This window comes from Saccharomyces kudriavzevii (assembly GCF_947243775.1).
Source record: "Saccharomyces kudriavzevii IFO 1802 strain IFO1802 genome assembly, chromosome: 12".
Lineage (NCBI taxonomy): Eukaryota > Fungi > Ascomycota > Saccharomycetes > Saccharomycetales > Saccharomycetaceae > Saccharomyces > Saccharomyces kudriavzevii.
Window position 1 is genome coordinate 410872 of NC_079283.1, and position 26181 is coordinate 437052.

General features: G+C 39.5%; 15 protein-coding genes and 2 non-coding genes across 17 annotated transcripts; 8 read left to right on the forward strand and 9 right to left on the reverse strand.

Moving 5' to 3' along the window:
- Positions 1-120: 120 nt before the first annotated feature.
- RRN5 (Rrn5p) lies at positions 121-1218 on the forward strand (the record flags this gene model as incomplete). The annotated part of the gene is made up of 1 exon (XM_056229767.1): positions 121-1218. The coding sequence occupies one exon, from the start codon at positions 121-123 to the stop codon at positions 1216-1218; it is 1098 nt and encodes a 365-aa protein (XP_056083753.1).
- A 454-nt stretch (positions 1219-1672) lies between these two features.
- Positions 1673-3106, forward strand: PUT1 (proline dehydrogenase; the record flags this gene model as incomplete). The annotated part of the gene is made up of 1 exon (XM_056229768.1): positions 1673-3106. The coding sequence occupies one exon, from the start codon at positions 1673-1675 to the stop codon at positions 3104-3106; it is 1434 nt and encodes a 477-aa protein (XP_056083754.1).
- A 444-nt stretch (positions 3107-3550) lies between these two features.
- Positions 3551-3622, forward strand: Skdi_12.trna5D. The gene has a single exon. It is a non-coding gene; the product is annotated as a tRNA-Asp (tRNA).
- A 142-nt stretch (positions 3623-3764) lies between these two features.
- Positions 3765-5819, forward strand: DPH6 (diphthine--ammonia ligase; the record flags this gene model as incomplete). Its single annotated transcript, XM_056229769.1, has 1 exon — positions 3765-5819. The coding sequence occupies one exon, from the start codon at positions 3765-3767 to the stop codon at positions 5817-5819; it is 2055 nt and encodes a 684-aa protein (XP_056083755.1).
- A 405-nt stretch (positions 5820-6224) lies between these two features.
- Positions 6225-8564, reverse strand: ACF2 (endo-1,3(4)-beta-glucanase; the record flags this gene model as incomplete). The annotated part of the gene is made up of 1 exon (XM_056229771.1): positions 6225-8564. One exon carries the CDS (start codon positions 8562-8564, stop codon positions 6225-6227), a length of 2340 nt encoding a protein of 779 aa, XP_056083756.1.
- Positions 8565-8722: 158 nt separating this feature from the next.
- On the forward strand, positions 8723-9328 carry RMP1 (Rmp1p; the record flags this gene model as incomplete). The annotated part of the gene is made up of 1 exon (XM_056229772.1): positions 8723-9328. The coding sequence occupies one exon, from the start codon at positions 8723-8725 to the stop codon at positions 9326-9328; it is 606 nt and encodes a 201-aa protein (XP_056083757.1).
- Positions 9329-9388: 60 nt separating this feature from the next.
- On the reverse strand, positions 9389-10291 carry SPE4 (spermine synthase; the record flags this gene model as incomplete). Its single annotated transcript, XM_056229773.1, has 1 exon — positions 9389-10291. The coding sequence occupies one exon, from the start codon at positions 10289-10291 to the stop codon at positions 9389-9391; it is 903 nt and encodes a 300-aa protein (XP_056083758.1).
- A 142-nt stretch (positions 10292-10433) lies between these two features.
- SKDI12G1910 (uncharacterized protein) lies at positions 10434-10619 on the forward strand (the record flags this gene model as incomplete). The annotated part of the gene is made up of 1 exon (XM_056229774.1): positions 10434-10619. One exon carries the CDS (start codon positions 10434-10436, stop codon positions 10617-10619), a length of 186 nt encoding a protein of 61 aa, XP_056083759.1.
- A 109-nt stretch (positions 10620-10728) lies between these two features.
- Positions 10729-11028, reverse strand: SMD3 (mRNA splicing protein SMD3; the record flags this gene model as incomplete). Its single annotated transcript, XM_056229775.1, has 1 exon — positions 10729-11028. One exon carries the CDS (start codon positions 11026-11028, stop codon positions 10729-10731), a length of 300 nt encoding a protein of 99 aa, XP_056083760.1.
- Positions 11029-11207: 179 nt separating this feature from the next.
- On the forward strand, positions 11208-13967 carry PEP3 (tethering complex subunit PEP3; the record flags this gene model as incomplete). Its single annotated transcript, XM_056229776.1, has 1 exon — positions 11208-13967. One exon carries the CDS (start codon positions 11208-11210, stop codon positions 13965-13967), a length of 2760 nt encoding a protein of 919 aa, XP_056083761.1.
- A 227-nt stretch (positions 13968-14194) lies between these two features.
- Positions 14195-16387, reverse strand: GID11 (Gid11p; the record flags this gene model as incomplete). Its single annotated transcript, XM_056229777.1, has 1 exon — positions 14195-16387. One exon carries the CDS (start codon positions 16385-16387, stop codon positions 14195-14197), a length of 2193 nt encoding a protein of 730 aa, XP_056083762.1.
- A 648-nt stretch (positions 16388-17035) lies between these two features.
- Positions 17036-17881, forward strand: STM1 (Stm1p; the record flags this gene model as incomplete). Its single annotated transcript, XM_056229778.1, has 1 exon — positions 17036-17881. One exon carries the CDS (start codon positions 17036-17038, stop codon positions 17879-17881), a length of 846 nt encoding a protein of 281 aa, XP_056083763.1.
- A 428-nt stretch (positions 17882-18309) lies between these two features.
- PCD1 (8-oxo-dGTP diphosphatase) lies at positions 18310-19311 on the reverse strand (the record flags this gene model as incomplete). The annotated part of the gene is made up of 1 exon (XM_056229779.1): positions 18310-19311. The coding sequence occupies one exon, from the start codon at positions 19309-19311 to the stop codon at positions 18310-18312; it is 1002 nt and encodes a 333-aa protein (XP_056083764.1).
- A 249-nt stretch (positions 19312-19560) lies between these two features.
- Positions 19561-21303, reverse strand: SKDI12G1980 (uncharacterized protein; the record flags this gene model as incomplete). The annotated part of the gene is made up of 1 exon (XM_056229780.1): positions 19561-21303. The coding sequence occupies one exon, from the start codon at positions 21301-21303 to the stop codon at positions 19561-19563; it is 1743 nt and encodes a 580-aa protein (XP_056083765.1).
- Positions 21304-22225: 922 nt separating this feature from the next.
- Positions 22226-24277, reverse strand: ACS2 (acetate--CoA ligase ACS2; the record flags this gene model as incomplete). The annotated part of the gene is made up of 1 exon (XM_056229782.1): positions 22226-24277. One exon carries the CDS (start codon positions 24275-24277, stop codon positions 22226-22228), a length of 2052 nt encoding a protein of 683 aa, XP_056083766.1.
- A 440-nt stretch (positions 24278-24717) lies between these two features.
- RNH203 (Rnh203p) lies at positions 24718-25047 on the reverse strand (the record flags this gene model as incomplete). The annotated part of the gene is made up of 1 exon (XM_056229783.1): positions 24718-25047. The coding sequence occupies one exon, from the start codon at positions 25045-25047 to the stop codon at positions 24718-24720; it is 330 nt and encodes a 109-aa protein (XP_056083767.1).
- A 328-nt stretch (positions 25048-25375) lies between these two features.
- Positions 25376-25447, reverse strand: Skdi_12.trna6Q. Its single transcript has one exon. It is a non-coding gene; the product is annotated as a tRNA-Gln (tRNA).
- Between the last annotated feature and the right edge of the window lie 734 nt (positions 25448-26181).

A 26181-nucleotide genomic window follows, 5' to 3' on the forward strand; every position in this document is an offset into this window, starting at 1 on the left:
CAATTTCAGTTTCAATAATCAAGAGAGCGCGGGCGAGATGAAAAACAAAAAAAAAGTGGTGGGAATAACAAGAATGGAAGAGTAGTCAGAAAAGCGTAGCGCACAAGACGGCCATTGACCATGGAGAGCCAACAATTGCGGAAGTACATTGAATTGTACAACAAGGAGACTGAGGAATTCTACCACTGTGCGGCGTCGGGCCGTTCTCCACGGGAGTTCCATCCGTCCAAAGTGCACGTTAGAAGCATTCACGAGAAGCCGAATGCCGCGAAAACCATTATAGAGGCCTCTAGTCTCGGTGTGGAGTGGAACAGCGAGGAGAAGCAGACGTTCTTCTGGTGTCTTTCACGCTACAGCATCCATCGTGTGGAGGAGTGGCGTTCACTGCTGCCTCGAAAGAGCGCCATGGAGATCCTGGGCTATTACAGATTATTACGCCGGGCTTGCGCGCACTCGCGCAAGGCGGGTGATGAGGGCGCACCCATTGCGTACGAAATGAGCGCCGAGTGGGTTGCGTTGGAGACGAAACTCAGCGAGGCAGTCGCCGCCATCGCGGAAGGCGCAGCCGAGGCCGCCAATGAGGAAGGAGACGGCGAGGGGCTCATCGATTACGGAAGGTGGGAACGCAGGTGGGTGGCAATCTACTCGCACAGCCGCATCGCGGAGATAAGGCCCCTACCCCGCCATGCGCTGCCGCTGTCGCGCAGCGCGGCGGATGCCCTAGAGCGCAGCGTGCAGCGCTACACGCGGGCGCTGCTGTGGTGCACGGCACTCGCGGGCATGGCTTCCCGCAGCGTCGCTGCCGCGGCCGCCACGGGCCCCGGTTCCCGAGAACGCAGGTCGTCGCTGCCGACGGTGGTCACTCGCCGCCAAGTCGAACGCGCACTGTGCACGCAAGCACGCGCACGTGACCTGCACGTGCTTCCGCGACGCATCGCGCTGACGCTGCGCAAATGGGAACTGGACTACCCGCGCGAGGGTAAACTATTCCGCACGAAGGAGATGGCACGTCTGTTTCTGCAGAGTGAGCTATCAAGGCGGGATCCACCCCCGCCCCCAGCCCACCGAGCCGAAGATCAGGATCAGGATCAGGACCAAGATCAAGATAGTAGTGCAAGTGAAAGTGCAAGCGAAGCAGAAAGGGATGAGATCGACCAGGCGGACTTGTTCCGATCCGCAATACATGAAAATCAGCTACTAAAGTGGTTATCTAAGTGAAGCGCGCACCGTCAAAAATAATCGCGCAGGGACACATCAGGGACACATTTGCTTTTTCCTGATATCACTCGCTCGTTATCTCCACCGATCGCTTCTTTTTTCTGAAATAGTTTTTACCGGCAATGGCTTCCCGCTTATCACGCTCGGGCTTCGCATCCCGAAAAAAGCGTATCTCTTCTACACAAGAAAATGGTAAACAGTTGATGAATGGCGCTACTTCCCTTATCTTCTCGTTATTGTACTTATTATCTATTATCTAAAAGACCTCATATACTGAATTGGGCCCCATTTTATCGCCGTTCTATATTGTTATATAAGTGTTGCTGGGTCCAAACACAAAATTTTAAAACGCTTTCAGTTTCTCCCTTTCCTCGTCTTTCTTTTCTATGTGTATATACATATATACTAATATATAACATTGCTGCAGAGCACTAAGAACTAACGTATGCTGCAGATGATAGCTTCCAGAAGCTCTTTACTAGTTACTAAATCCCGTCTGCCCTCGCTATGCTACCCTTTGGTGAGCAGAACCTATGTGTCAAAAACTCCAACACACTCTAACACAGCAGCTAACCTGATGGTTGAAACGCCAGCCTCCTCCAACACCAACGGCAACAGCGTGATGGCGCCTCCGAACTCAATCAACTTTCTGCAGACACTCCCCAAGAAGGAACTGTTCCAACTGGGGTTCATCGGTATTGCGACCTTGAACAGCCTCTTCCTCAACACGATCATCGGGTTGTTCCCCTACATCCCCATCCCAGTAATAAAATTCTTCGTCTCTTCCCTGTACTGCGGTGGTGAAAACTTCAAAGAGGTGATTGAATGCGGTGAGCGCCTGCAAAAGAGGGGTATATCGAACATGATGCTCTCACTAACCATCGAAAACTCGGAGGGTACTAAGAGTCTCACCGGTGCCTCCGTCGACCACATTGTTCAGGAAACCATCAGCTCCGTCCACAACATTTTACTGCCCAACATCATCAACCAACTGGAATCCAAGCCAGTCAACGACATTGCTCCCGGTTATATCGCTTTGAAGCCCTCTGCTTTGGTGGACAACCCCCACGAAGTCTTGTACAATTTCAGCAACCCGGCTTTCAAGGCGCAAAGAGATCAACTGATAGATAACTGTTCCAAGATCACAAAGGTGGTTTTCGAATTGAACCAAGCCTTGCTGGAAAAATATCCTGGAAGGAAAGCTCCCTTCTTGGTCTCCACCATCGATGCTGAGAAATATGACTTGCAAGAAAACGGGGTCTACGAGTTGCAAAGAATCCTATTCCAGAAATTCAATCCTGTTTCGTCTAGACTGATATCATGCATCGGTACGTGGCAGTTATATTTAAGAGATTCCGGTGATCATCTTTTGCACGAATTGAAACTGGCCCAGGAAAATAGCTATAGGCTCGGATTGAAGTTGGTTCGTGGGGCCTATATCCATTCTGAAAAAGACCGTAACCAAATCATCTTTGGTGAAAAAACGGACACTGACGAAAATTACGACCGTGTCATCACGCAAGTGGTAAATGACCTAATTATTAACGGCGAAGACTCTTATTATGGTCACTTGGTCGTCGCCTCTCATAACTACCAATCTCAGATGCTCGTGACCAATTTGCTAAAATCTGCTCAAGATAACTCATATGCCAAATCAAACATCGTCCTGGGCCAGCTATTAGGTATGGCCGACAACGTCACCCACGACCTAATCACCAACCATGGCGCCAAGAACATCATCAAGTATGTCCCATGGGGTCCACCTTTGGAAACTAAGGACTATCTCTTAAGGAGATTACAGGAAAACGGGGATGCTGTGAGATCTGATAATGGCTGGCCATTAATCAAGGCCATAGCAAGGTCGATTCCCAAAAGATTAGGTCTGTGAAAGACCCATCGTAAAATACATTAAGGTACAGAAACAAGAAATTAAAGAATATAAAAGTATGCATACATAATTCTCTGATCTTCTAATTATATCTATTTATATATATAAAATAATTAATGATAATAATATTAGTAGTAATTGAACACTTTTTAAAATGGGGCTCCTGCGTGGTCCTGCTATTACCGGTACAGCATATGAAGATAAGCGATGATAGTTTGGGTGTTGATAATTTGCAGTATTAATTAAGAATAAATAGCAGAACTCTTTCTTATACTATATAAGAGAGGTACATAAAACACACGCCGATTGGACATAATGATGAACCTACTTGTTCCAACATTGGGCTTCCCTTAAAAATCACAATCGTTGTATCATGGTGGTCAGAAAAAAAAAAAATAAAAAACAGATAATATGAAATCAAACCAAAAAAATAAAAGTTTACAATCCGTGATAGTTTAATGGTCAGAATGGGCGCTTGTCGCGTGCCAGATCGGGGTTCAATTCCCCGTCGCGGAGATTTTTTTTTTCTTTTTTCCATTTAGCTTTTTGAAAATTCAAAATGTCTCCCTTGCTCAGAAATTAACGCCAATCATCAGAAGATTCATTCTCTATAACACTCCACCAAAGTCTAAATCCAAATCATCCGCAGATTTCTACCATGAAATTTTTGGCTCTAATATCAGGGGGAAAGGACTCATTTTACAATGTTTTACATTGTTTGAAGAATAATCACGAATTGATCGCACTGGGGAATCTATACCCAATGGAGTCAGAAAAACAAGAATTAGACTCTTTCATGTTCCAAACAGTGGGGCACGATTTAATAAATCATTATTCCGAATGTGTTGGTGTCCCGCTATTTAGACGTCCGATATTAAGCAACACTTCTAAAAATGTCGAGCTGAATTATACAGCCACTCAGGATGATGAAATTGAAGAGCTGTATGAACTTTTGAAAACTGTTAAAGACCGAATCCCAACTTTAGAAGCCGTTAGTGTAGGGGCCATTTTATCGTCCTACCAGAGAACCAGGGTGGAAAATGTCTGTTCCAGATTGAATCTTGTAGTGCTAGCTTATTTATGGCAAAGAGACCAAGCTGAATTGATGGATGAAATGTGTTTGATGTCTAAGGACATTGAAGATGGTGAAAGAGATACCAGCTCGGGAAATAAATTTGACGCAAGAATTATCAAAGTGGCTGCAATCGGATTGAATGACAAACATTTAGGCATGTCTCTGCCCATGATCGTACCAGTTCTACACAAGCTAAACAGACTTTATCAAGTACATATTTGTGGCGAGGGTGGAGAATTCGAAACGATGGTCCTGGATGCACCCTTCTTCAAGCGAGGATATTTAAAGCTAATCGATGCGGTGAAATCCAGTGACGGTGACGTTCACAATGCACGGTTAAAAGTAGAATTTCAACCGCGCATTCTTAGCAAGGAATTTTTACAGACCCAATTAAAGCAATTACCTACGCCTTCGATTTTCCATCATGATTGGTTAGAATTATCCCGAGTATTGAGAGAACAACGAATTGAAATAAGAAAAAGAGAGTTTGCTAACCCAATATCAAGAAATCTAATATCAGCGTCGATCAATAAAGTGAATGACAAGTTGTACATCTCAAACCTACAAGCGCATGAAAGAAAATCGGTTGAAGAACAATGTCAAGACATTTTTGCTGAATTGGCTGCTATTCTGCGCTCCAATGGGACATCGCGCAATCATATTTTATCATCATCATTAATTGTCAGAGATATGTGTGATTTCGGCAAAATAAATAACATTTACAATGAGTTCCTAGATTTGACAAAGTACGGTCCGTTGCCACCATCGAGAGCATGCGTAGGTTCTAGATGCCTACCCGAGAATTGCCACCTGCAGTTATCAGTCGCTATTGACATAAGAGACACTAGCGGCGATAAAATTAGCAAGAACAAGGGTGGGTTACATGTTCAAGGACGTTCATATTGGGCCCCATGCAATATCGGACCATATTCTCAAAGTATTTGGCTAACCGATGACCCAAACCAAGTAAGTTTTATTAGTGGTCAAATTGGACTAGCACCACAGTCTATGGAAATAGTGGAAAAGAATCCTCTTGATCAAATGATATTGGCGTTACAACATTTTGATACCCTTTGTAAAACAATAGGCGCTCAAAAGAAATTGTTTGTGACATGTTATATTTCAGACGAGTCCATAATCGACAATGCTTGCAAAGCATGGGCACTTTACTGCTCAGAAATGAGTTGTGAGTCAGATCTATGGATGAACAAAATTGACGATGATAAAGAATGCTTAATTCTTGTGAAGATTTCTGAACTACCTAGAGGTGCAGTTGCCGAATGGGGTGGTATTACCTGCAAGGAATCGTTTATAGATGATGATGGTGAGGAAAAACAGAGCGAAGTGAGCGAATATTTCTCACGCAAGTTCCTAAAACTAAATTTGAATACCGAAGGTTTACATAACGTTACAGTTAGTTCTTCCGGGTTGCATAGACAGTTTACTACAATATTTTCAGATGACAAAGAGGAGTTATCACAAATTCTAGAAAAAACGTCAAGATCAGCTCAGGTAGCTCTCTATTTCAACCCCGAAGAAAGGATTGCCGTCCATGATAACGTGGAATATTATCCGGTAGAAAAGATTTTTGATCATCATGGTAAGGAACATCGTTTTGGGTTACATATTCGTTTTTAACTTCACATACTTGTTTTATATTATTATAGATTTGATAGATATACATTCCCTCCACATATATGGCGAGAAAAGGTAGACATGATTCAAGGCGCCATTAAAGCTATAAAATAAGAGTAAAAAACATCAAGGCTTGCAGGAGACTTGATTTACACCACTGGGATACATATGGGAATGAGATATACGGGCGGCAACGGCAACGTAAAGTCTTTTCGAGTCATGGGTGAAAAAATATTTTTTCATTGCTCTACTGCTGTCCTTAAAGCTTTATAGAACAATTATGAAGATTATCCGCTTTTTGCCAAATAAACAAATCAACTTATAAGACGCCTTTATTTAAAAAGTTTCATGAGCACTGTATCTATATTTGTTATGATTCGGGATTATTTGTGTGTGTGTGTTTGACACCTAGGAGAACGCACCTGAGTAAGCCAAAGACCAAGTTAAACTTTGTCCGTTGTCTAGGAAATTTCTATCGAAATTAGGTTGACTGAAAAAGTCATATGAGAACTTAGGATCAAGTAAAGCCATGTTCAACATGATTATGCCTTTCCAACCATCATTGACTTGATTAATTATCGGCTGCATTTTTTCTTCCCATTCTTCTTTAACAAAAGTTGGCGATCTTACCCATGAGGACGCGGATGTTATAGGAATAGCATGGATCATATGAATATATTGAGGCTCCATACCGAAATAAGTGGCGTGATCAATTTTATTTTCGAACAAAATACCGCTAACCTTATTTCTGATAAATTCATTGGGCTGGATAGTATTATTACTTTCGTAGAGGAAGTAGCTTTGAAATACATCTTTCATAATGCCGAGTTGCAAGTTAGCTAAATCAACAAGCTTAAAGTTTTCAGTCGCTAACCCCCACAGTTTAATTGCATAACAAGAATTAAGATCTTCTGAAGTGGACTCTTCATCTTTGCCATCACCACTTGGAAATAATCCCTTAGCCCATGAATGGCCATTGAACCAATCAAATGACCTAAATTGAGGAAAGTATGGATCGTTTCTATCAGCACCCGAGTAATCTCTGATCAAACATTCAACCCAATCTCTATTATTTCTTAACCAAGAATTGTTGGTTTTTCCATTTAAGTCATTGTCAACCACAGAGATGATGGCAGCAGTAATAACGTGATAAGAGTAATGAAAATGATGATCATTGTAGTAAGAATTACCAAAGTCTTGGCTGGAGGTGCCTGATGAAATAATACCCTTCCAAGTAAGATCATAATTCAACGGCAAAATCTGCTGATTCCTGGTGAATCTTTCCACTGCAATAGTCAGTTTACTTAATAAAGCTCTCGTTAAATCTTCATCATGAAGAATGTAATGTGTCACATAGAGGATCCACGCATATTTTGCAAGTACTTTGCCGGAGAAATACATAGAGTCTACGTTTGACTCCTGTAGAGGATCACTAGACTGGACCTCTTGAGTGGCGGCTTCTTGAATTTTAGATAGCGTTTCATGGCTATAGTTAGATTTCTTATGCAAATAAAGGGCAATAGGCTCAAAACCCAATTCTAGCGGTATTTGAATCTGCATATCAAAACTGTTCGTGAGGAAACCAGTCATCGTACCCTTAACCGTGGAGTCCAAGGTAGAGTTGATTTGATATTTTTGCATTTCTGGAGTGAATGCTGCTTTATGATGCGGAAAAGCGTAGATTAACGTAGTGCCCGATTGCGATTTGCCTGCAACAGTATAGTTGAATCTATAATTTGTGAGCTGTTCATTAGTGGTTTTTCCTGATAACTCACAGGATATTGGATAACAACCTGCTGCCGAATCGATGCTAGGAACGGAATCGGCAGATAACTGGCAAATAAGACCGTCAACTTTGTGAGAAGATATTATCGTATTATTATTTATTAATGAAAGTTGAAAATCTTCTGGAAAAGAGAAAGTCAGTGAAGACAAGTAGAGCGGCCAAACTCGATTGTCTTCAAGCTGGATATTATATTTAACAGTTCCCTCATTCATGCTTAGACGTTCTAAGCGCCTGAAGCCGACAGCGCTCCTTAATTCAAAGCCCAGATCATGATAAATAGCCGTCACAAAGCCCATTCCCTGAATTAGCGGAAATTCTATATACTGGGTGTTACTCAGGGACAATAGCAACCGTGAGGACATGTGCCTCATATCATCAAATTCAAGCTTAATATCATTCACCGAACTAAATTCCCTTGCCTTGAATACAAACGATTTTATATTAGTAGGGTTAAAATAGAACCCCGGAGGACTTTTACTTGTGTCAAAGACCCTTTGAGAAGCTAAAGTGTGATTGATGGCCAAACCAAACAATTCTGGGTCACGAGAAAACCAAAGAGAATAAGGATGTGTCCATACCGGTTGCGTATTATCCTCAAGTAACAGATTTGTGTAAAACTTATTTGTCTCTAAGGGACCGCTTTCTTGGTTACCTGTATTTGGTTTTGGCACGGGGTGTTGAACACTATTAAAGACTGAGGGAGGAGCTCCTAAATTAGGTAAAAAAGGAGATTGAAAAAGGTCGTCATCTTGCAAGTGAGGATTGACTGAGGGTCTAGAAAAGCTTGGCGAGGGCAACGATGTATCTGCAGGTTCGACAACTCGAGATTGAAAGGGGCCTCCAGAATGATATGTTGGTGGCAGGACGTTTCTGCGAGGCGGTATAGGAGGGGGCTCCAAGTTACCAGTACCATTAGGTCTATCGGGAAGCGGTGGAGGTAGAGCTCGCCTGTTGTAGCACATCCTTGTACGTTTTTGTATTTATTTAATAATATTTAGCGTTTCTGGCACTTCTTTTTTAGTAGAATCCATGAGGCTCCCATACAGAAGAAGAAAAAAAGAAAAGCTATAAAGATGGGGCTCATGAAGTCTAGCATCAAAAAATGAAGAAATTATAGAAAATGGATGAGATGGAAGGTGTAGTACGATCCTTGGAACAGGAATATCGGTTGATTTTGCTACTGAACCATAGGAACAAAAATCAACACAGTGCGGCTGGTTGGTATGGATCATTCAATGAACTGAAAAGAAATTGTGGACGAATAATAAAGCTTCTGAGCTCATGGAGATTACAAGCAAAACGCCTAAAAGATGTCGAGTGGGTCAATATGCACAGACTTCTAAAGAGGGCGCTCTTTCGGCAGTTAAAGAGTTGGTACTGGCAGTTCAACGGTATCATTGCTTTAGGGCAATTTGTGACGTTAGGATGTACACTAGTGGCATTACTGGCAAATGTGAGGGCATTGTATATGAAAATATGGGAAGTGAACGGTGCCGAGTTTGTAAGATGTGGATGTTTTATGAAAATGTTGCCAAAAAAAGAGGACAAACCGGTTATGAATGATGTGGAAGAACTGGGGGAAGTTATTGATGAAGATGTTGGCAGCAATGTTAGTGGAAATGACCTTGCGGTGTTACCAATGCAGGTTGCTGAGCCAAAGAACGGCAAGAAGAAAAATAAAAAGAAAAAGAAGAACAAATCGGCTATCGATGGCATCTTCGGTTAAATATACAAGTTAAGAAGCTTTTTAAGGAAAAATAGTAATAATAATATCGATACTAAATAATCATTTGTTGATAATCATATCGGCCCAGGTAGGCAAAACAAATGCACTGGAATGTATTTGAGGATTGTAATACTTTAATTGCTCTTGTTCTTGCTCAGATATCACCCTTTGTGGGTTGGCCAACGATAAACTGGCGTTATTACTGCAAACAATCAAACCTAGTTGGCCAGATGTATAGGTAGGAACCATGGTATAGCAATATTCTGTATTAGGAAACACTTTTTTGGCAGTATTTTTCAAGTCACGTAAGTAGTTTAGATTCAACCAAATGTTTTCAGAGCTTTGCATAATGACAACACCATTAGGATTTAGAGCATTTTTCAACAATTGGAAATACCTTTCTTGGAAAAATGCTTCCGCTGGGCCTTCAGGATCAGAACTATCAGTAACAATGACATCATATCTGTTCTGGAGGCCAGAATCGCCTATGTCTTGTAAAAACTTGAAGCCATCGCAAAGTTTCAAATCCAATCTTTCATCTTCAAAAGCACCGTCACTTAACGTGGGTAAGAATTTCCGGGACAGTTCAATCACTGAGGCATCAATTTCTACCATAGTGATTTGCTTCACGCAACTGTGCTTAGCTACTTCTCTCAGCACACCTCCGTCCCCACCACCAATGATTAGTACACGCTTAGGATTGGAATGCGCGAACATAGCAATATGCGTAATCATCTCCTGGTAAGCGAACTCATCGAATTCTGTACATTGTATTATACCGTCCAGGACTAGTACCGTACCATAAACTTTATTACGAAAGATTAAGATGTCCTGGAATTCACTCTGGGCTTGATAAAGTATCGAATCCACAGCCATAGTGAATGCTTGACCTGGAAAACTTTTATCATTAATCTCTCTAAACCATCCGTCCTTGATGTAAGCATGATTTGAATTGTTAAACATATTGTACAACTGATGCTATCACTTTATCTTAACTGCCTCATCGATTTTTTGGTATTTTTGTCTGAACTGAAAATTGTAGCAGCTGAAAAATTTCGATATAACCTTAAAGAGGATCCAATAATGGAAAGACCTCGGAAAAACAATGGATAATAAAGAGACTCAACACGCTACACTATCGGTAGAACATGCTCGTGAGTTGCAGAACGAAATACAAGAATTATTTGCACAATTGCAGGATATGAATTCCCAGATTCGCAGCGACCTCAACGAGTTCGAAGAAATAAAGGAATCCTCGTCAATAGCGAACTCAACCACGAACAGTACATAACTAATACATTCATCTACAGATATATTTTACATAAACAATACTTGTACATACTACCTTCAACGTAAAAGGAGAGTCATTTCAGTGCACTCTTTTCATTTTATTTTTATATTCACCTTCTTTTAGGTCCTCTGATTGGAGGCATAGGTCTTGATGAGTTCCTTTTGAATAATGGCGCATTTTTCAAAAGATCTGGAACAACGATAAATTTGATCTGGGATCCACGTACGAATATTTGGTCCATGTGCGTTACAGCCCCATGGGGCTCTGTAGCTGTTACGTCTCTCAGTTGGACATTCATGCTATCTTCACTTTCGACTAGTTTACCACGGTAAGTAGCTCCCGTCGTTAGCTCAAGGGTAACGACATGTCCCTGTGCCTCATTCAGTAGTTTTACCGGTACTCCATTCATGTTTATTGTTCTTGATATTTAAATCGCAGCGTTTCTTGACTCTCTTCGTACTTCTCTAAAGAATTTTTTAACGATCTCAAAAACATCAAATCTATGAAACAAAAGAACGTAAGAAGCTGAGAGCCCCTAGAAAAGCCAAAACTTATAGCAGAAAATAAAAAAGCAACTATATGAGTAGAATGCTCAAAACTCTCATAGAAGAGGTTCGATTGCAATTTCTGACAGGCAACACGGAACTTACCCATTTGAAAGTTTCTAATGATCAACTTATAGTAACGACACAACGAACAGTTTACAGAATAAATTTACAGGATCCAGCCATTGTCAATCATTTCGAATGTCCGTTAAGTAAGGAGCTAGAAACTATTATGAACGTCCACGTTTCCCCTTTGGGCACTGCCGTTTTCCTTCGAACTAACTTTGGTCGGTATATGTTATTAAAGGATGGCGAATTCACTCAATTGAACAAAATCAAGAATCTCGATCTCAGTTCTTTATATTGGGTCAATGAAACCACGTTCTTGATGGGACTTAAGAAAGTGGCGAAGTTGTACCGAATTGAGTGGATAGGAAAGGATATAGTTACAAAACTGTGGTATGAAAACAAGAAGCTGTCCGGGGGGATTGATGGTGTTGCATATTGGAAGGGTTCCCTCTTGTTAACTATAAAGGACAATATACTATACTGGAAAGACGTAACAGATACGAAATTTCCTTTACTACTACCGGATGAATCTGAACAATTTGAAAGGTTGAAGCATCACACGGTAAAGAAATTTGACTCGTATAATGGGCTCTTCGCTTGGGTCACGTCAAGTGGCGTTGTCTTTGGAGATTTAAAAGAGAATCAAATGGCTAAAAATCCTGATTCCTCCAACAATGCTGCAAAATTTTTATCCTCTTCGAAAGTTTTGCTTAATTTTGAGTTGCCTGATTATCAGAACGACAAGGATCACCTTATCAAAGATATAGTTTTGACTGCTTTTCATATTCTACTTCTGAGAAACAACACGGTTACGATGGTAAATCAACTAAATAATGATGTAATGTTTCATGAGGCTATACCGAGACAGCAATTCCCCGGTGCCAGTAGCGATAACAGTGAAAAAATACTGGGACTAGTTAGAGATTCGGAAAAGGAAACATTTTGGTGTTTTTCCAACGTAAATGTTTTTGAAATAATTATTGAGAATGAAACTAACTCGATATGGAATTTATTGGTTCAAGATAACAAATTTGACAAGGCTCTTGCATTAAAGGGCCTAACGCAAAGAGAAACGGAGTCTATAAAGTTTTCAAAAGCTATGTATCTTTTTCACACCACTAAGGACTTTCATTTAGCTGCTCAAACTCTGGGAAGCATCAAAGATCTATCACATTTAGGCGACATTGCATTGAATTTTCTCCAGATGAAGGATTACGGCAACTTGAATGTATTACTGATAAAACAATTGGATAATGTACCCTGGAAATCAACCCAAATGGTTTTATCAAGTTGGATTGTTTGGAATTTCATGAAACAGATAAATGACATTGAATTAAAAATCAACACTACTAAGACGACCTCCACCGATGAAGACAATTTGTTGAACTGGAATTTAAAGCTTAAAAAGAAGTCGATTGAGCTGGCGAAGTTCCTGGAAGAGCATTTAGAAACATTGGACAACAGAACTGTTTATCAAATAATGTCCAAACAGAACAGGCAAAATGAATTACTAATTTTTGCCAAATTAATCAACGATATGAAATTTTTATTATCATTTTGGATTGATCAAGGAAACTGGTATGAATCTCTAAAAATTCTGTTGACAATAAACAACCACCATCTAGTTTATAAATACTCTTTGATTCTTTTATTGAACTCGCCAGAAGCAACAATATCAACGTGGATGAAAATTAAAGACCTAAATCCCAACAAACTAATTCCGACAACCTTAAAATTTTTCACGAATTGGCAAAATAACTCGAAACTGATAAACACTCCATCAGATTATCCCGAAAATTACTCGCTAACCTACTTAAATTGGTGTGTTAGGGAAGTTCCAAGAATTTGTGATCCGATAATATACAATTCTATTCTTTATATGATGATCACTAATCCCAAAAACGATGTGATACTCGAAAATGATATAATCAAATTCATGAGGTCCTATGAAAACAAGTTTGATTTAAATTTCCAATTACGATTATCCTTGAAATTTAAGAAAACCAAGGCTTCTATTTTCCTTTTAACACGCTTGAATCTATTTGAGGATGCCATTGATTTAGCGTTGAAAAATAATTTGATTGACGACTGTAAAATAATTGTAAATGACGAGGCTCTTATAGAAGATTATAAACTAAGAAAAAGGTTGTGGTTGAAAATTGCAAGACACTTATTAGTTTCAATGAAAGATATCGATATCAAACAATTGATTCGAACAATTTTAAACGATTCCGATGAAGTTTTAACAATTAAGGATCTTTTGCCATTTTTCAATGAATATACTACGATTGCTAACTTGAAAGAGGAATTGATTAAGTTTTTAGAGAATCACAACATGAAAATGAACGAGATCTCAGAAGATATTATAAATTCTAAAAATCTGAAGGTGGAAATAAATACAGAAATCTCAAAATTCAATGAAAAATACAGGATTTTAGAACCAGGCAAATCTTGTGATGAGTGTGGAAAATTTTTACAGATCAAAAAGTTTATAGTTTTTCCCTGTGGCCACTGTTTCCATTGGAACTGTTTAATTAGATTGATACTAAGCTCAAATGATTACAATTTGAGACAGAAGACGGAAAAATTTTTGAAAGCCAAGAACAAACATAATCTGAGTGATTTAGAGACTATCATCGTGGAGAAATGTGGGTTATGCAGTGATATTAATGTGAACAAGATTGATCAGCCAGTTCTCATTGATGAAGCAGAGTTAGCTAGGTGGAATGACTAACACTCTTTTAATGATTGAGCTGATAGATGCCAAAGCGGAGTAGTAACGATAAATACTACTAATATTATCTGACTAGAACATACTTCAAGTATTTAATTATCTAACTAAATAGCCAAGAAAAGAAAAAAAATGCGTATTTGAGTGAACAGAACGTATCATTAATGAAAATAGAAACAACAGATAGAAAAAAAGGAAATGTAAAACCAAAATATACGAAAGACAGAAGCTCAACATAAATCATAACTAGAAAAACTTCTTCTTGCCCATGAATTGATATTCCACCTCATGATACCATAATCCGTACCTATAATCAGAGAACTACCATTTCTGTCTTCAACCCAATCAATACCTGATATATTGTTTTCCTCTAAAAATTCGTTATTTTCTTGGGTTGAAACCACTGCCCTTCTCAAAACATTTGATGTACTTCTGTTATTTCTATTATTTGTAGTAAAATTGTCATCATCTGACGGTAAGTCGGGCGTTGAAGGTGGCCTTAAGAAACTGTCAAAAGCTCTTGGTGAAAAGCTAGGATAGTCTGAAGAAACACGGTATGTCGAATGAACGTCATTGTAAACCTCATAATATTCGTCATCCTCAAAGACGTCATTATGTGCTTGCTGATGAGAAAGGATCAAGGGGTCAATCAAATTTTGAGGTGCAGAAACTGAAGATGAAGTTGCGGTAGAACCTGTGATAGGTGAACCAAGGTTGACTTGGCCATTAGAAGAATTAGCGCTTGGAACTGATGTCGATACTCTCCTTACTCTAAATGAACACCGTCTTTTATTTGAATGAGATGTGTCATTTGATGGGTTACGCGGAGAAGAAAACAGAATCGACTCGTTACTAATTTGGTCCATAACTTTCGGAAACGGTAAAATTTGTGGTTCCAAATACTTTCTTGGGATTCTTTGGGCCATTGTTATCCATGGTTCTGTGGATGCATATGGTAAAGAAGGCAATGAAAACCTTCTTCTTGACAAAGAACGATGATCCGTTCCTTCAGTAAATTGAGAATCATCTTTGCTATTGTTAGTAGCAGTAATTTCGTTGTTTAAATTGCCTTTGGGGTTTAAATTATGATTCTGCTCATTTATGTATTCCATGTTGACTTTATCAGGGACTACAATAACTTGATGATTAACATAATTTCTTGTGTCTACAACATGCACTCTACCTTGGTGTTCAGAAATGAATAGTAAATCGTCGAGTCCGTAACTAAACCTACAGACTCTAAATGCACCGTTATGAGAATGTGGCCTTGTTGAGCTAATCTCTGCCATAGGAACAGCCATGTTTCTAACATCATAGATTGAGCAGGTGCCATTTTGGAATACAGTCGCAAATTGCAAGTCGTTCTCTGAAAAGCAATTATAAAACCCATGATCTGAGTTTGGCGCTTCATATATATTCTCAACACACTCTGATTCATCAGGCAATGCAAATCGTGGTATTCTCCTAATGCGATGCGAAGAACTACCCCAAGAGGGATGATTGTCATAGTGTAAGGAAAATTGGTTAGTTAATTCATTTTGGTTATAGACGGCAAATTTATTTGAATCGCCAGATACCACCATAGTTTGGCCGTCATGTGATAGAGAAGCGTTATTCAAAGGAAACTTTAAATCCGCGTAACGCTTCACTAGCGTTACATCTCTGTTACTCACGTCGCATTGATAAAGATGTCCATCGTTATTGCAGGCGAAAAGGTCAAACTGTGTAGTGGACCTGTCATAAAGCGTGACACAGTTATTGATGAACTGACCCAACGTGAATGTCATCATCGTGTCGGTTTCTTGATTGTAAAACTCTACAATACCCTTCCAAATGTTAGGGTTTGAATAATGAGAGTTTATGGGGAAACTAATGTTTTTGGAAATATTGATCGGTTGAGAAGGCGGAGGCAGTGAAACGTTTGCGTCTTGAGTTAAGTGATTCCAATTAGAGGGAAATCCTTTATCATCAGAACCAATGAGCCCACCACAAACGGTCAGCCCGTTTAATTCAGTGAAACATCTCGGCTTGAAGTTAAACTCCACCAATTTTTCAGAGGGAACGTGTAAATTTTTGGAGATGAATGAGCCTGTTGTGTTGGCACTCTTTGCTGATCCCTTTAATATAGAGCTCTTGAAACTATTTTTCGGCTGAATAGAATGATGTCGCCTTACTGGGGACCTCAAAGCGGAGGAATCTGTATTCAGTACTCTTATCGAATGATCATAGATATAATACAGTTTACTCTGGTTCGTTGAACTTGGCTTGATACAATCCCGTAATTGCCAATGATTTATAGAGACCTTCGCATCGTAAAGTTCCAAAGCGGGCATCATATAGTTTTGATAGATCTTATCAGACCCAGTATTTAACCGTTCATCTTGTAGAGCCTCCTTAGATTGCCTCGTACCATCAATTGTCATTCTTTAGATCGTACGTTTCGTGAGTTATTAGTATTTTTTGCTGCTTGATCTGATCTTGTCGTTATTGCTTGATTACCAAACTTTCTGTGAATAATATTGTGATAGCGTTCTTTACTCAAATTTGCCTCCTCCTCACTCTCTGATTCACCATCATCCCCTTATTATCTCAAAAAGCAAAAAAATCATGCTCCGCTTAAAGCAGTTCAAGTACACGTGACAATACAATCAGCCGTACTTAACACGGCGCTATCAACGCATCAACGCAAAGTAGGGTAATACATTCGTTCGGAAAGATAAAATATAATGTGAAATTATTGGAATGGAAGGCGTTCCCAGAAGTTCGCAGCAACGCAAAAAGAAATTTTTTTTCAATTTGATATCATCGCTGCGTAGAGAAAGCCCTAACTGAGTAGAAAAAATATATGGTATTTCCCTTGAATAATCTTTGGTTCTGAGTTAGTATCCCTTTAGTCTTTTCCTTCTTTGGCTTGCTTTGCTTGTTTGCTTGCTTCATTGTAGAAGTTTTTTTCTCTTTTTCGTAGTTTTTATATTAGAAGTTTCTTCTTTGCAAAATTCTCTTCCCCCCACAGTATTCTTTAGAGGTGAAGTAGAAATAGACCAAGAAAGCATACACATTTTTTATTCTCAATGTCCAACCCATTTGATTTGTTAGGTAATGACGTCGAAGACGCTGACGTCGTGGTTTTGCCACCAAAGGAAATCGTCAAGAGCAGCACTTCCTCAAAGAAGGCTGACGTCCCACCTCCATCTGCTGATCCATCCAAGGCTAGAAAGAACAGACCAAGACCTTCCGGAAATGAAGGTGCTATCAGAGACAAGGCTTCCGGTAGAAGAAACAACAAATCAAAAGATGTCACTGACTCTGCCGCAACCAAGAAGCCAAACACCAGAAAGGCCACTGACCGTCATTCTAGAACTGGTAAGACTGACACCAAGAAGAAGGTTAACCAAGGCTGGGGTGATGACAAGAAGGAGTTGAGTGCTGAAAAGGAAGCTCAAGCCGATGCTGCTGCTGAAATTGCTGAAGACGTTGAAGATGCTGAAGACGCCGCTAAGGCAAAGACCACTCAATTGTCTTTACAAGACTACTTGAATCAACAAGCCAGCAACCAATTTAACAAGGTTCCAGAAGCTAAGAAGGTTGAATTAAACGCTGAAAAAATCGAAGCTGCTGAAAAGGAAGCTTACGCACCAGCTACCAAGGTCAAGAATGTTAAGTCCAAGCAGTTAAAGACCAAGGAATATTTGGACTTTGATGCCACTTTTGTTGAGTCCAACACCAGAAAGAACTTTGGTGACAGAAACAACAACAATAACAACAACAGCAGAAACACCACTTTCAACAACCGTCGTGGTGGAAGAACCGTCAGAAAGGGCAGCAACAATCCTAACTCTGCCAACTCTGCTAGCTCTGCTAACACTGTTCAAAAGAACCGTAACATTGACGTTTCTAACTTGCCATCTTTGGCTTAAACCTTATATATAAATAATTCCAACTGAAAGGATCCAATAAGAGTGTTTCTACTTTCTGTTTCTATTACTATTATTATTTTAATTGGTTATTTACTATATAATTTGCAAGTGATGATGATCGTACTAGCAAACCAAAAAAAAACCTGGGTTGACATCCAATCGAGAATATGACACCATTTTGTTCAAGCGATAGAAAATAAATTACTTTAATTTCCATTTATTTACTTTTATTAGAATATATGTACATAAAGTATTCTTTGTATAGCGCTTCATTATTCATGACTTTTGGGCGGTTTAATATTATTCACTATAATATCATACACTATTATTCTTTTCTTGAGTGTCTGTGATAAATGTCACAGGTGTTGTTTCTTACTACTTTCCCGCTAAGGATATTTTCCGGCAATATTTGAATTCATGGCTCACTCTCACCATAACGGCCGACGTCCTATCAGATGTTTCATAAAATATTCAGGAATCACATCGCTATATTTTAAGTTCTTGTCACCATTTATCATTCCTACTTCCCACTCACTTCTTCCACTTGGTTGCATCTGATTTCCATAATCATACAGCCCAACTATCAAATCTTCATGGCCTAATTCTCTTTTCATCTTGTCATCAATTAATCCATTAGCTACACATGAAACGTCAAATAGAATTTTACATGTCAATCCCCAAAGATCCCTGAATCTGAAGATTGCCCCGTCACCAGCATCTTCATCTGAACTAGATAAGTCTTCTATGATTTGTAACCATGGCATTTCGTTATTATTTGCCACATGGAAGTGGTAATGCATGATTAACCATTTTATTCCACCCCAATTAAGTTTATACTCTTTACGTTCAAAATACTCTGCCCGATAATTTTTTACATTCTCATCATTCCTGGGTAAAAGATGCACAATTAAATCGTTAAGTGGCACAGAGAATAAAGATGACGTTTCTCCGGGATTCAGCTTACCAAAAAACTTACGAATATCTAAGGGAACTTTGTATTTATCTTCATTTTTTTCTAATTTATCCTTGTAAAGGAAGCAGACAATTGGCTTAACACTCAAAAACGTCCTCGATAGGTAGCATGGCATATCCATGACTAAATTATCCAATCTCATCCCAAACTCCTTATGTAAGATCTCAGAATCACGTGGTAATCCAATTTCCTCTTCAGCTTCCCTCCTGGCTACATTTTCAAACGTTTCTTGAATATAATCAGCTTTACCCCCCGGGAATGAGACATCACCTGAGAAGCTTCTTAATGTTCTTGAACGTTTAGTCAAAAGCACACGTAATTCGCCTTTCATGCCAATAAACAATAATACTATTACCGCCGAATTCCTTTTGAAAGGCCAAACTGAGCTCCATGTGTATGGTGTCTTGTGGAATTTAAATCTTATTAAGTTCTCTATTAGCTGCTTAGAACCTAGCATTATATTTTAACTCAATGTCATCACGATTTCCCTATTAATTTGCGAAGCTTTCCCTACATCAACAATAGGTTCATTGGGCTATTTCAAATAAAGTCACGCGAGTTCCCCACTTAATCCATCCCATCTTGTTCAAAAAAGAAAAAAATGAATAATAAACAAGCGAATACTTTTTATCACTTGATAAGAAAAAACGAATATATAAATTTCTATAAGCAACTACTATAGATGCTTATATACCTACAAACATAATCAAACTTTTAAATCAACCTTAAGAGTGTAGGTGACGATGAACGCCACAGTGATGAAAAGAACTGCGTACTGTATGACAAATAAGACCGATAAACAGTTCATTTGAATATGGTCACCACACGCAGGCGTATAAAAGGCCGTGAAATATACTTGAGCAGTGGCGCTAGGCATGGACCATGTCAATATCATATCAAATTTTCCTATGCGCGTATCTAACCAATTGATTGAGTACAGTTTATTTACCCAGAGGACACCAATAATAGGAATAACAATTAAACGACAGCACGTCATCAATAATGCGGATTTGATAAATCCAGGTGGCAGTGATTTGATTTCCAATCTCGCTAAAGTACCACCCAGTAATAAAAGACCCAATGGAACGCAAGCATTTCCAATATATTCCGTAAAATCCATTAAAAAATTCAGAACGGGCTCTCCGTCAGGTGCCTTATGAACATGAACATATGTTGATACAAAGCATGCTTTAACCCACGGAATTAATGCGCATACAATACCTAGTATTGCCCCCAGGGACGCTGGCCTCAGGCAATTTATTATAAAGTATTGTAACCATCTAAGATTGTATCTTTCTAGAATCGCAGATATATTATGCTTCTCGTTGTGACAGTTACTAGTGCAGTTGTCGATATTGCTGAATTCTTCATCAGTAGTGTTTGTAGAAGCATTGCCAATATTTGCATTCTTGCTGCCCACTTCCTCTGTCAAGGAAAGTGGTCTGGATAGATCTAATTCCCCATGTCTTATTTTGTCAGCAGCGCTGTATTTAGAAATCAACTCGTTCATGGCTTGGCTTCTTTGTCCTATGGAGCTGCCCTCTCTCTTGTGCATTGATGCAAGGCTGTGTGGCAAGCAATTGTTTTCTATTCTCGACATCTCAAGGGCACCAGGGCTGGAATAAGATGAAGAAACTCTGCATATTTCAGTATGTGCCAGATTATTTTTGAATTTAAAAGATCCGTCATTCGAATTTCGAAGAGTTGAGCCCTTGTACGGTTTGATGTAGCCAGTTGGGCTTTCACAGTATGCTCGTGATCCCATATCATTTGTAGTGATCGAGTTAAAAGATAAATCGCTGTTACTTCTCCTATCCTCGGATTGGTAAGTATTCGATGGATGTGTAATACTTGGTGATTCTGGAATGCCAGTAAATTTGTACTCGTTAGAAGGGCTTGCTGCCCGAGAAAGACTTTCACCATCTGGCTTTTTTGTATGTCTAAAATCCAGTCCAACCACCCTCCACATCCCAAAATTCATCATTAGGAAGCTTTGAATAAATAAAAAAATACATGAATAAGCGACACCTTTTTCAGCTTCATCAGCGGTGAAGATAGAGCCATTACCCATGCTTTGTATGTAAGCAATAGGTAAATCTGATATGTTTGGGAAGAAGCCCGCGAATATAAGACCCCAAAAAAATTTCTTAGGAACTGTTGTAGCAAATGTAGTAAATAGGGCGCCTGTGGCGCCTATAAAGAACAGAATGAAAGCAGAAAGTATTATCACTCCAATCTCCTTAATATCCCTCCATGAAATATTGGACACAATTTTATTAAACGTTAAGCAAGGTAGAATTGCGTTAACGACCATATTTGATATACCTTTGGCATTTTCCATGGAAACAATATCGAACTTGGCCAGTAAATAGCCAACAAACATGATGGTATATATCTTAAATATGGGTTTCAGAGCAATGTAGATTGCAGCACCCAGAGTAATAGACATCTCGGTTTTTTTGTTGAAATTTCAAGAAATTATTCCGGCATACAAAATATGGCACACTTTTTCTTCCTTGATTAAACCACATATAGAGTTATAACATTATACATCAGAGAAGACGAGCTAAATAAGCCCTCGCACTGGGTTTCTCCTTCTCTTATATGCTACGGCCTTGGAGTAAATATGACTAACTTTATAGGTAAAAACTTACCTAAGAAACCAGGTATACAACGAAAATAAAATAAGATACACCAGGGGGAATAGAATAAGATATACCTTACCAGTTTCTCGATGTGCGCTCCCTTAGATGAAGACAATATGCCGAATTTTTTATAACACCGATGGTGCAATCTTTCTCCTTAGTTTTGTGCCAAATTGCGCCGCGGAATATCCGCGGAACGTTGCGCAACATGAGCCTCAGGCGCTTCTGACTTTTCATGTAAATTTCATTTGGACCGTACTAAAAATTTTCTCGAAGAAGCTTCTGGCTTAGTTCACGCCCGTTTAGTTTGCAGGCGGGCTCCTAGTGAGTAGCAGCTTATTGGATATATTATTCGACTAAAGTCAAGTTTTTTTGAGCGGTAATATCCCTTTAACCCTGGTCAAAGTAACATTCTCCTACTAATTCGGTACGGATGAAAGGAGTAGACTGTGTACGGAAACTAGATTGTATTTGGATTTAACTAATATATATAATAGCTTGCGCAAAAAAATGTATATATATATATATATATATATATGCATGTCTATTACCAAGTGCATAAAGTCTTTATATTTTCGCTTTCTTAGCTGATCAGTAAAACATTCTGTATATTGAACTGATGGATAAATAATTTCTTATAACTGAATAGAGCAAAATTGAAAAATGAAGAAAAGGAAAAGACGGGAATTTTCTATTTCATTATGAAGTTTTCCTCATTTTCGAAGTTTATTTCTTTTTTTGAGAGAAAAATTGATTCTCTACGGCAGAAATGATAGCAGGGACAACTTCTGAGTTAGCCAAAGTGGTTAGATCACCTAATTGTTCGGCCTCGTTAGAAGCAACCTTTCTTAGAACTCTTCTCATAATCTTGCCTGACCTTGTTCTTGGCAGGTCTCTTACTAAAATAATAGTCTTTGGAGAAGCGAAGGGACCAATTTCACCTCTGACTTGGAGAATTAATTCTCTACGTAAATTATCTGGTGTAATATGTTCTGCATCGCCTTCAGCGGCGTTGTTTTGTAGATAACCATCCTTTAGTGAAACGTATGCAACGACGGTTTGACCGGTCAATTCATCTGGGATACCGACGACAGCAGCCTCTGAGACGTTTTCATGGTTAGAAATGGATGCTTCGATTTCTGACGTGGATAGCCTATGACCGGAAACATTTACAACGTCGTCAACTCTGCCTCTGATCCAGTAGTAACCATCGTGGTCTCTACCGGCACCGTCACCTGTAAAATAGTGACCAGGATAAGGTTTTAAGTAAGTATCCATATAACGGTCGTGGTGGTTCCAAACCGATCTAGCCATGGATGGCCACGAAGATTTAACGGCAAGGACACCTTCGACGTCATTACCTTCTAATTCTACACCTGTCACGGGGTCAATGATACAAGCGTTGATACCAAAAAATGGTACAGTGGCAGAACCAGGCTTTGTTGGGACAGCACCTGCCAAAGGAGCAATCAAATGAGAACCGGACTCTGTTTGCCACATGGTGTCACAAATGACACAGTTTTTGTTACCCACTTTGTCGTGATACCATTCCCATAAGTCTGGAGATATTGGTTCACCGACCGAACCCAATACACGTAACGAAGAGGTATCATATTTTGCAATTTCAGCTTCACCTACGCGTTTGATTAATCTTAAGGCGGTTGGAGCCACATAGAAATGGGTAGCCTTATGACGTTGAATGATTCTCCAGTATCTACCATAATCTGGGTAAGCAGGAGTGGATTCGAAAATAATTGTTGCGGTACCCAAAGTTAATGGACCATAAAGGGCATAGGTGTGACCAGTGATCCAGCCGACATCACCCGCAGTGAAAAGTACATCTTCTGGGTGAATGTCGAAAACGTACCTGGTCGTTAAAGCGGCACCTAGTAAGTAACCACCAGTGGTATGCACGACACCCTTTGGAGAACCAGTGGAACCCGATGTGTACAGTAGAAATAAGGGATCTTCAGCATCGCATGAGACAGGAGGTAGGTATGTTCTTTGCTTAGCAGCTTCTTCGTGCCACCAGAAATCTCTACCAGCTTTCATTGGGACACCTTCGGTACCAGTTCTCTGGAAAACCAAGATGCGGGAGACCAAATCGACACCGTTTAAACCTTCGTCAACAATCTTCTTCGTATTAATGGTTTTACCACCTCTCTTACCTTCATCGCAAGTGATTACGACCTTGGAATTGGCGTCAACGACACGATCTTTCAACGAACCAGCGGAGAACCCAGCAAAAACTACTGAATGGATAGCACCAATACGAGCGACGGCCAACATAGCAATAACTGCCTCAGGAATCATTGGTAAATAGATAGCTACGGTGTCACCTTTTTTAACACCCCAACTTTTCAAGACACCGGCAATTTGTGAAACTTTTCTTAGTAATTCACCAAAGGTGATAATCTTATTATCAGATTCATCATCAGCTTCGTAGATCAAAGCAGGCTTGTCTGGATTAGCAAAGGCATGTCTGTCAACACAATTGTAAGAGGCATTTAGTTTACCATTTAAAAACCAGGCAACGTCACCATTGTTCAAAGAGCCGGATTTGACTTTGCTGTATGGAGCGTCCCAATGCAAATATTCCTTGGCCATCTTGTCAAAGAATTTTTCAGGCTCATTGATGGATTCTTGATACATTTCTTGATACTGTTGCATATCAGTAACATAACCCTTACCAGGCTGGCTGTTGTAGAAATGTTGAGGAGCTTTAAGAGCTTTTATGTTGTGAGCTTCATGAACCACTTTATGTTCCTTAATTGTCATCTTTTATTGTTATATTGTTTTACTTGGTTCTATATGTTTTGTTTTGTATCTAACAACTATTAATCGCGGAGAAACACAATCCAGATATTTTACTACGTTATATATATATATATATATATATATGTACAAATATTTTTAAGGTAGAGATTTATATAAGGTTTGATCGAGCTAAACGTGCGGTGCGATATCGTTGCCAAAATCCAGAGCACTATTTTCAGTCTCGAGGTAAAAAACGATAAAAATTATCAACAAAAACAGTGACGAAGAAATTCAGTCACGAAAGTTTTTTAACTCGTTCAAAAAAAAAAAGCCAGCGGAATCGGCTACCAAATATCGGCAATAACGCTTCGGCCCCGGAAGTCGCATATGAATAATTTATACTAGATCTATGCTATATAGATGTGGCTATGTATGAATCATGTTTAAACTGACGTTTACGTTTATTGATTTATTACATTGGTGAGCGAGATCAATTCTTGCAAGCGTGCCAATTCGTTCCGATTGCTGCCTTCTCTCTCGTAGTTATTCACTGCAACTATCCTGCCATTTATTGTATTTCCCGAGAGGATGGCGCCATTACTGAGCTTAGCACTCATGCAGTCACATGCAGTAGCGGTGGCGAGCTTCTCTCTCTGCAGCTCCTTCCCTCGGAAGTAAATAGTATCGCCAAACGTATAGTCCTTCAGCTCGGCAGTTGGTCCTTGATACTCGGTATAGAAAGGCATGAAGCTCACCGCATACTCATTCAGATCCGTGGTGTCCTTGGTCATTGTGCGCTGTGCCCGTTCACTAAGTCAACTTGCGTTTGTCTGTCTGTCCTTGCCGGCTTTATCTCACTCCTTTGCTTTGTAACTTGTTGTAGTGCTCAGCGCGTCTGGTTTTCTCGACGAGGGTTGAACGGAGACAAGCTAAAATTGATCGAGGAAATGCGGAATAACAGTGCATATTCCAGGATGAATGGAAAATCCCTTCTGCAGCAACAATGAAAAAGACTTTAAGGGATTTAAACTTCTCAAAGGAAATATCGATTAAGCAAATTGGCTAGCCAAAAAGTAGAAAAAAAAAGCACTAGATATGTCGTCGTTAAGGTCCAAAAAGAGGTCCTACCCGGATTCGAACCGGGGTTGTCCGGATCAAAACCGAAAGTGATAACCACTACACTATAGGACCAGTACTTCTTGCTGTCGATGGACTCTAAATCTACCTTCACCGACATCTCTTTGAATCAAATCCATCGCCACAAAATTCATACTCATTACTGTTTGTTGATAATTAGTAGTTTAGTAAGTTGTAATAATTAATAATAAGCCGTTCTTTCTTAATGTATACAAGAGAGGTATATAAGCACGCGCTGATTGGTCGCATGAGACTTAATGGTTCAGACATAATTCGGAACATTTATGATAAGTTTTTGGTTATAGCTCATCTTCTTATACACTAAGTTCCGGCCAATTAATAGATCTTTATCTTATTGCTGCAGTAAAGCCTACTATTCGAATTTACCTACTCCAGTATAATTGGTATCATCATAAGAATGTTTCCGTTCACCCTTCTGATTAGTATCATGTTAAAGAATGCCCGTCATCACCTACCCCAATTTATATGAGCAAGTGTATAGTCGTAGTCACTTATTCCAACAGTTACAGATGCAAAGATATTAAGACTCGAAGATACTCAGAAAGGCCTTTGGATGTGCGCTACCAAATGATGGATCAAGCTCGTATGGCATTTTCATATCATGATCCTTTATCGCACGCAATCTGTTTGCTATTCCCTCTATAATATTGTTGCAAGCGGTAGTCCCCTCTTTTAATGACATCGATCTGCACAGCCGCTATGCAGCAAACTTTAGTCACCTTGTGGTGATTCGTTATGTAACCTGTGGAGTCGTTAAGTCCTTTGCC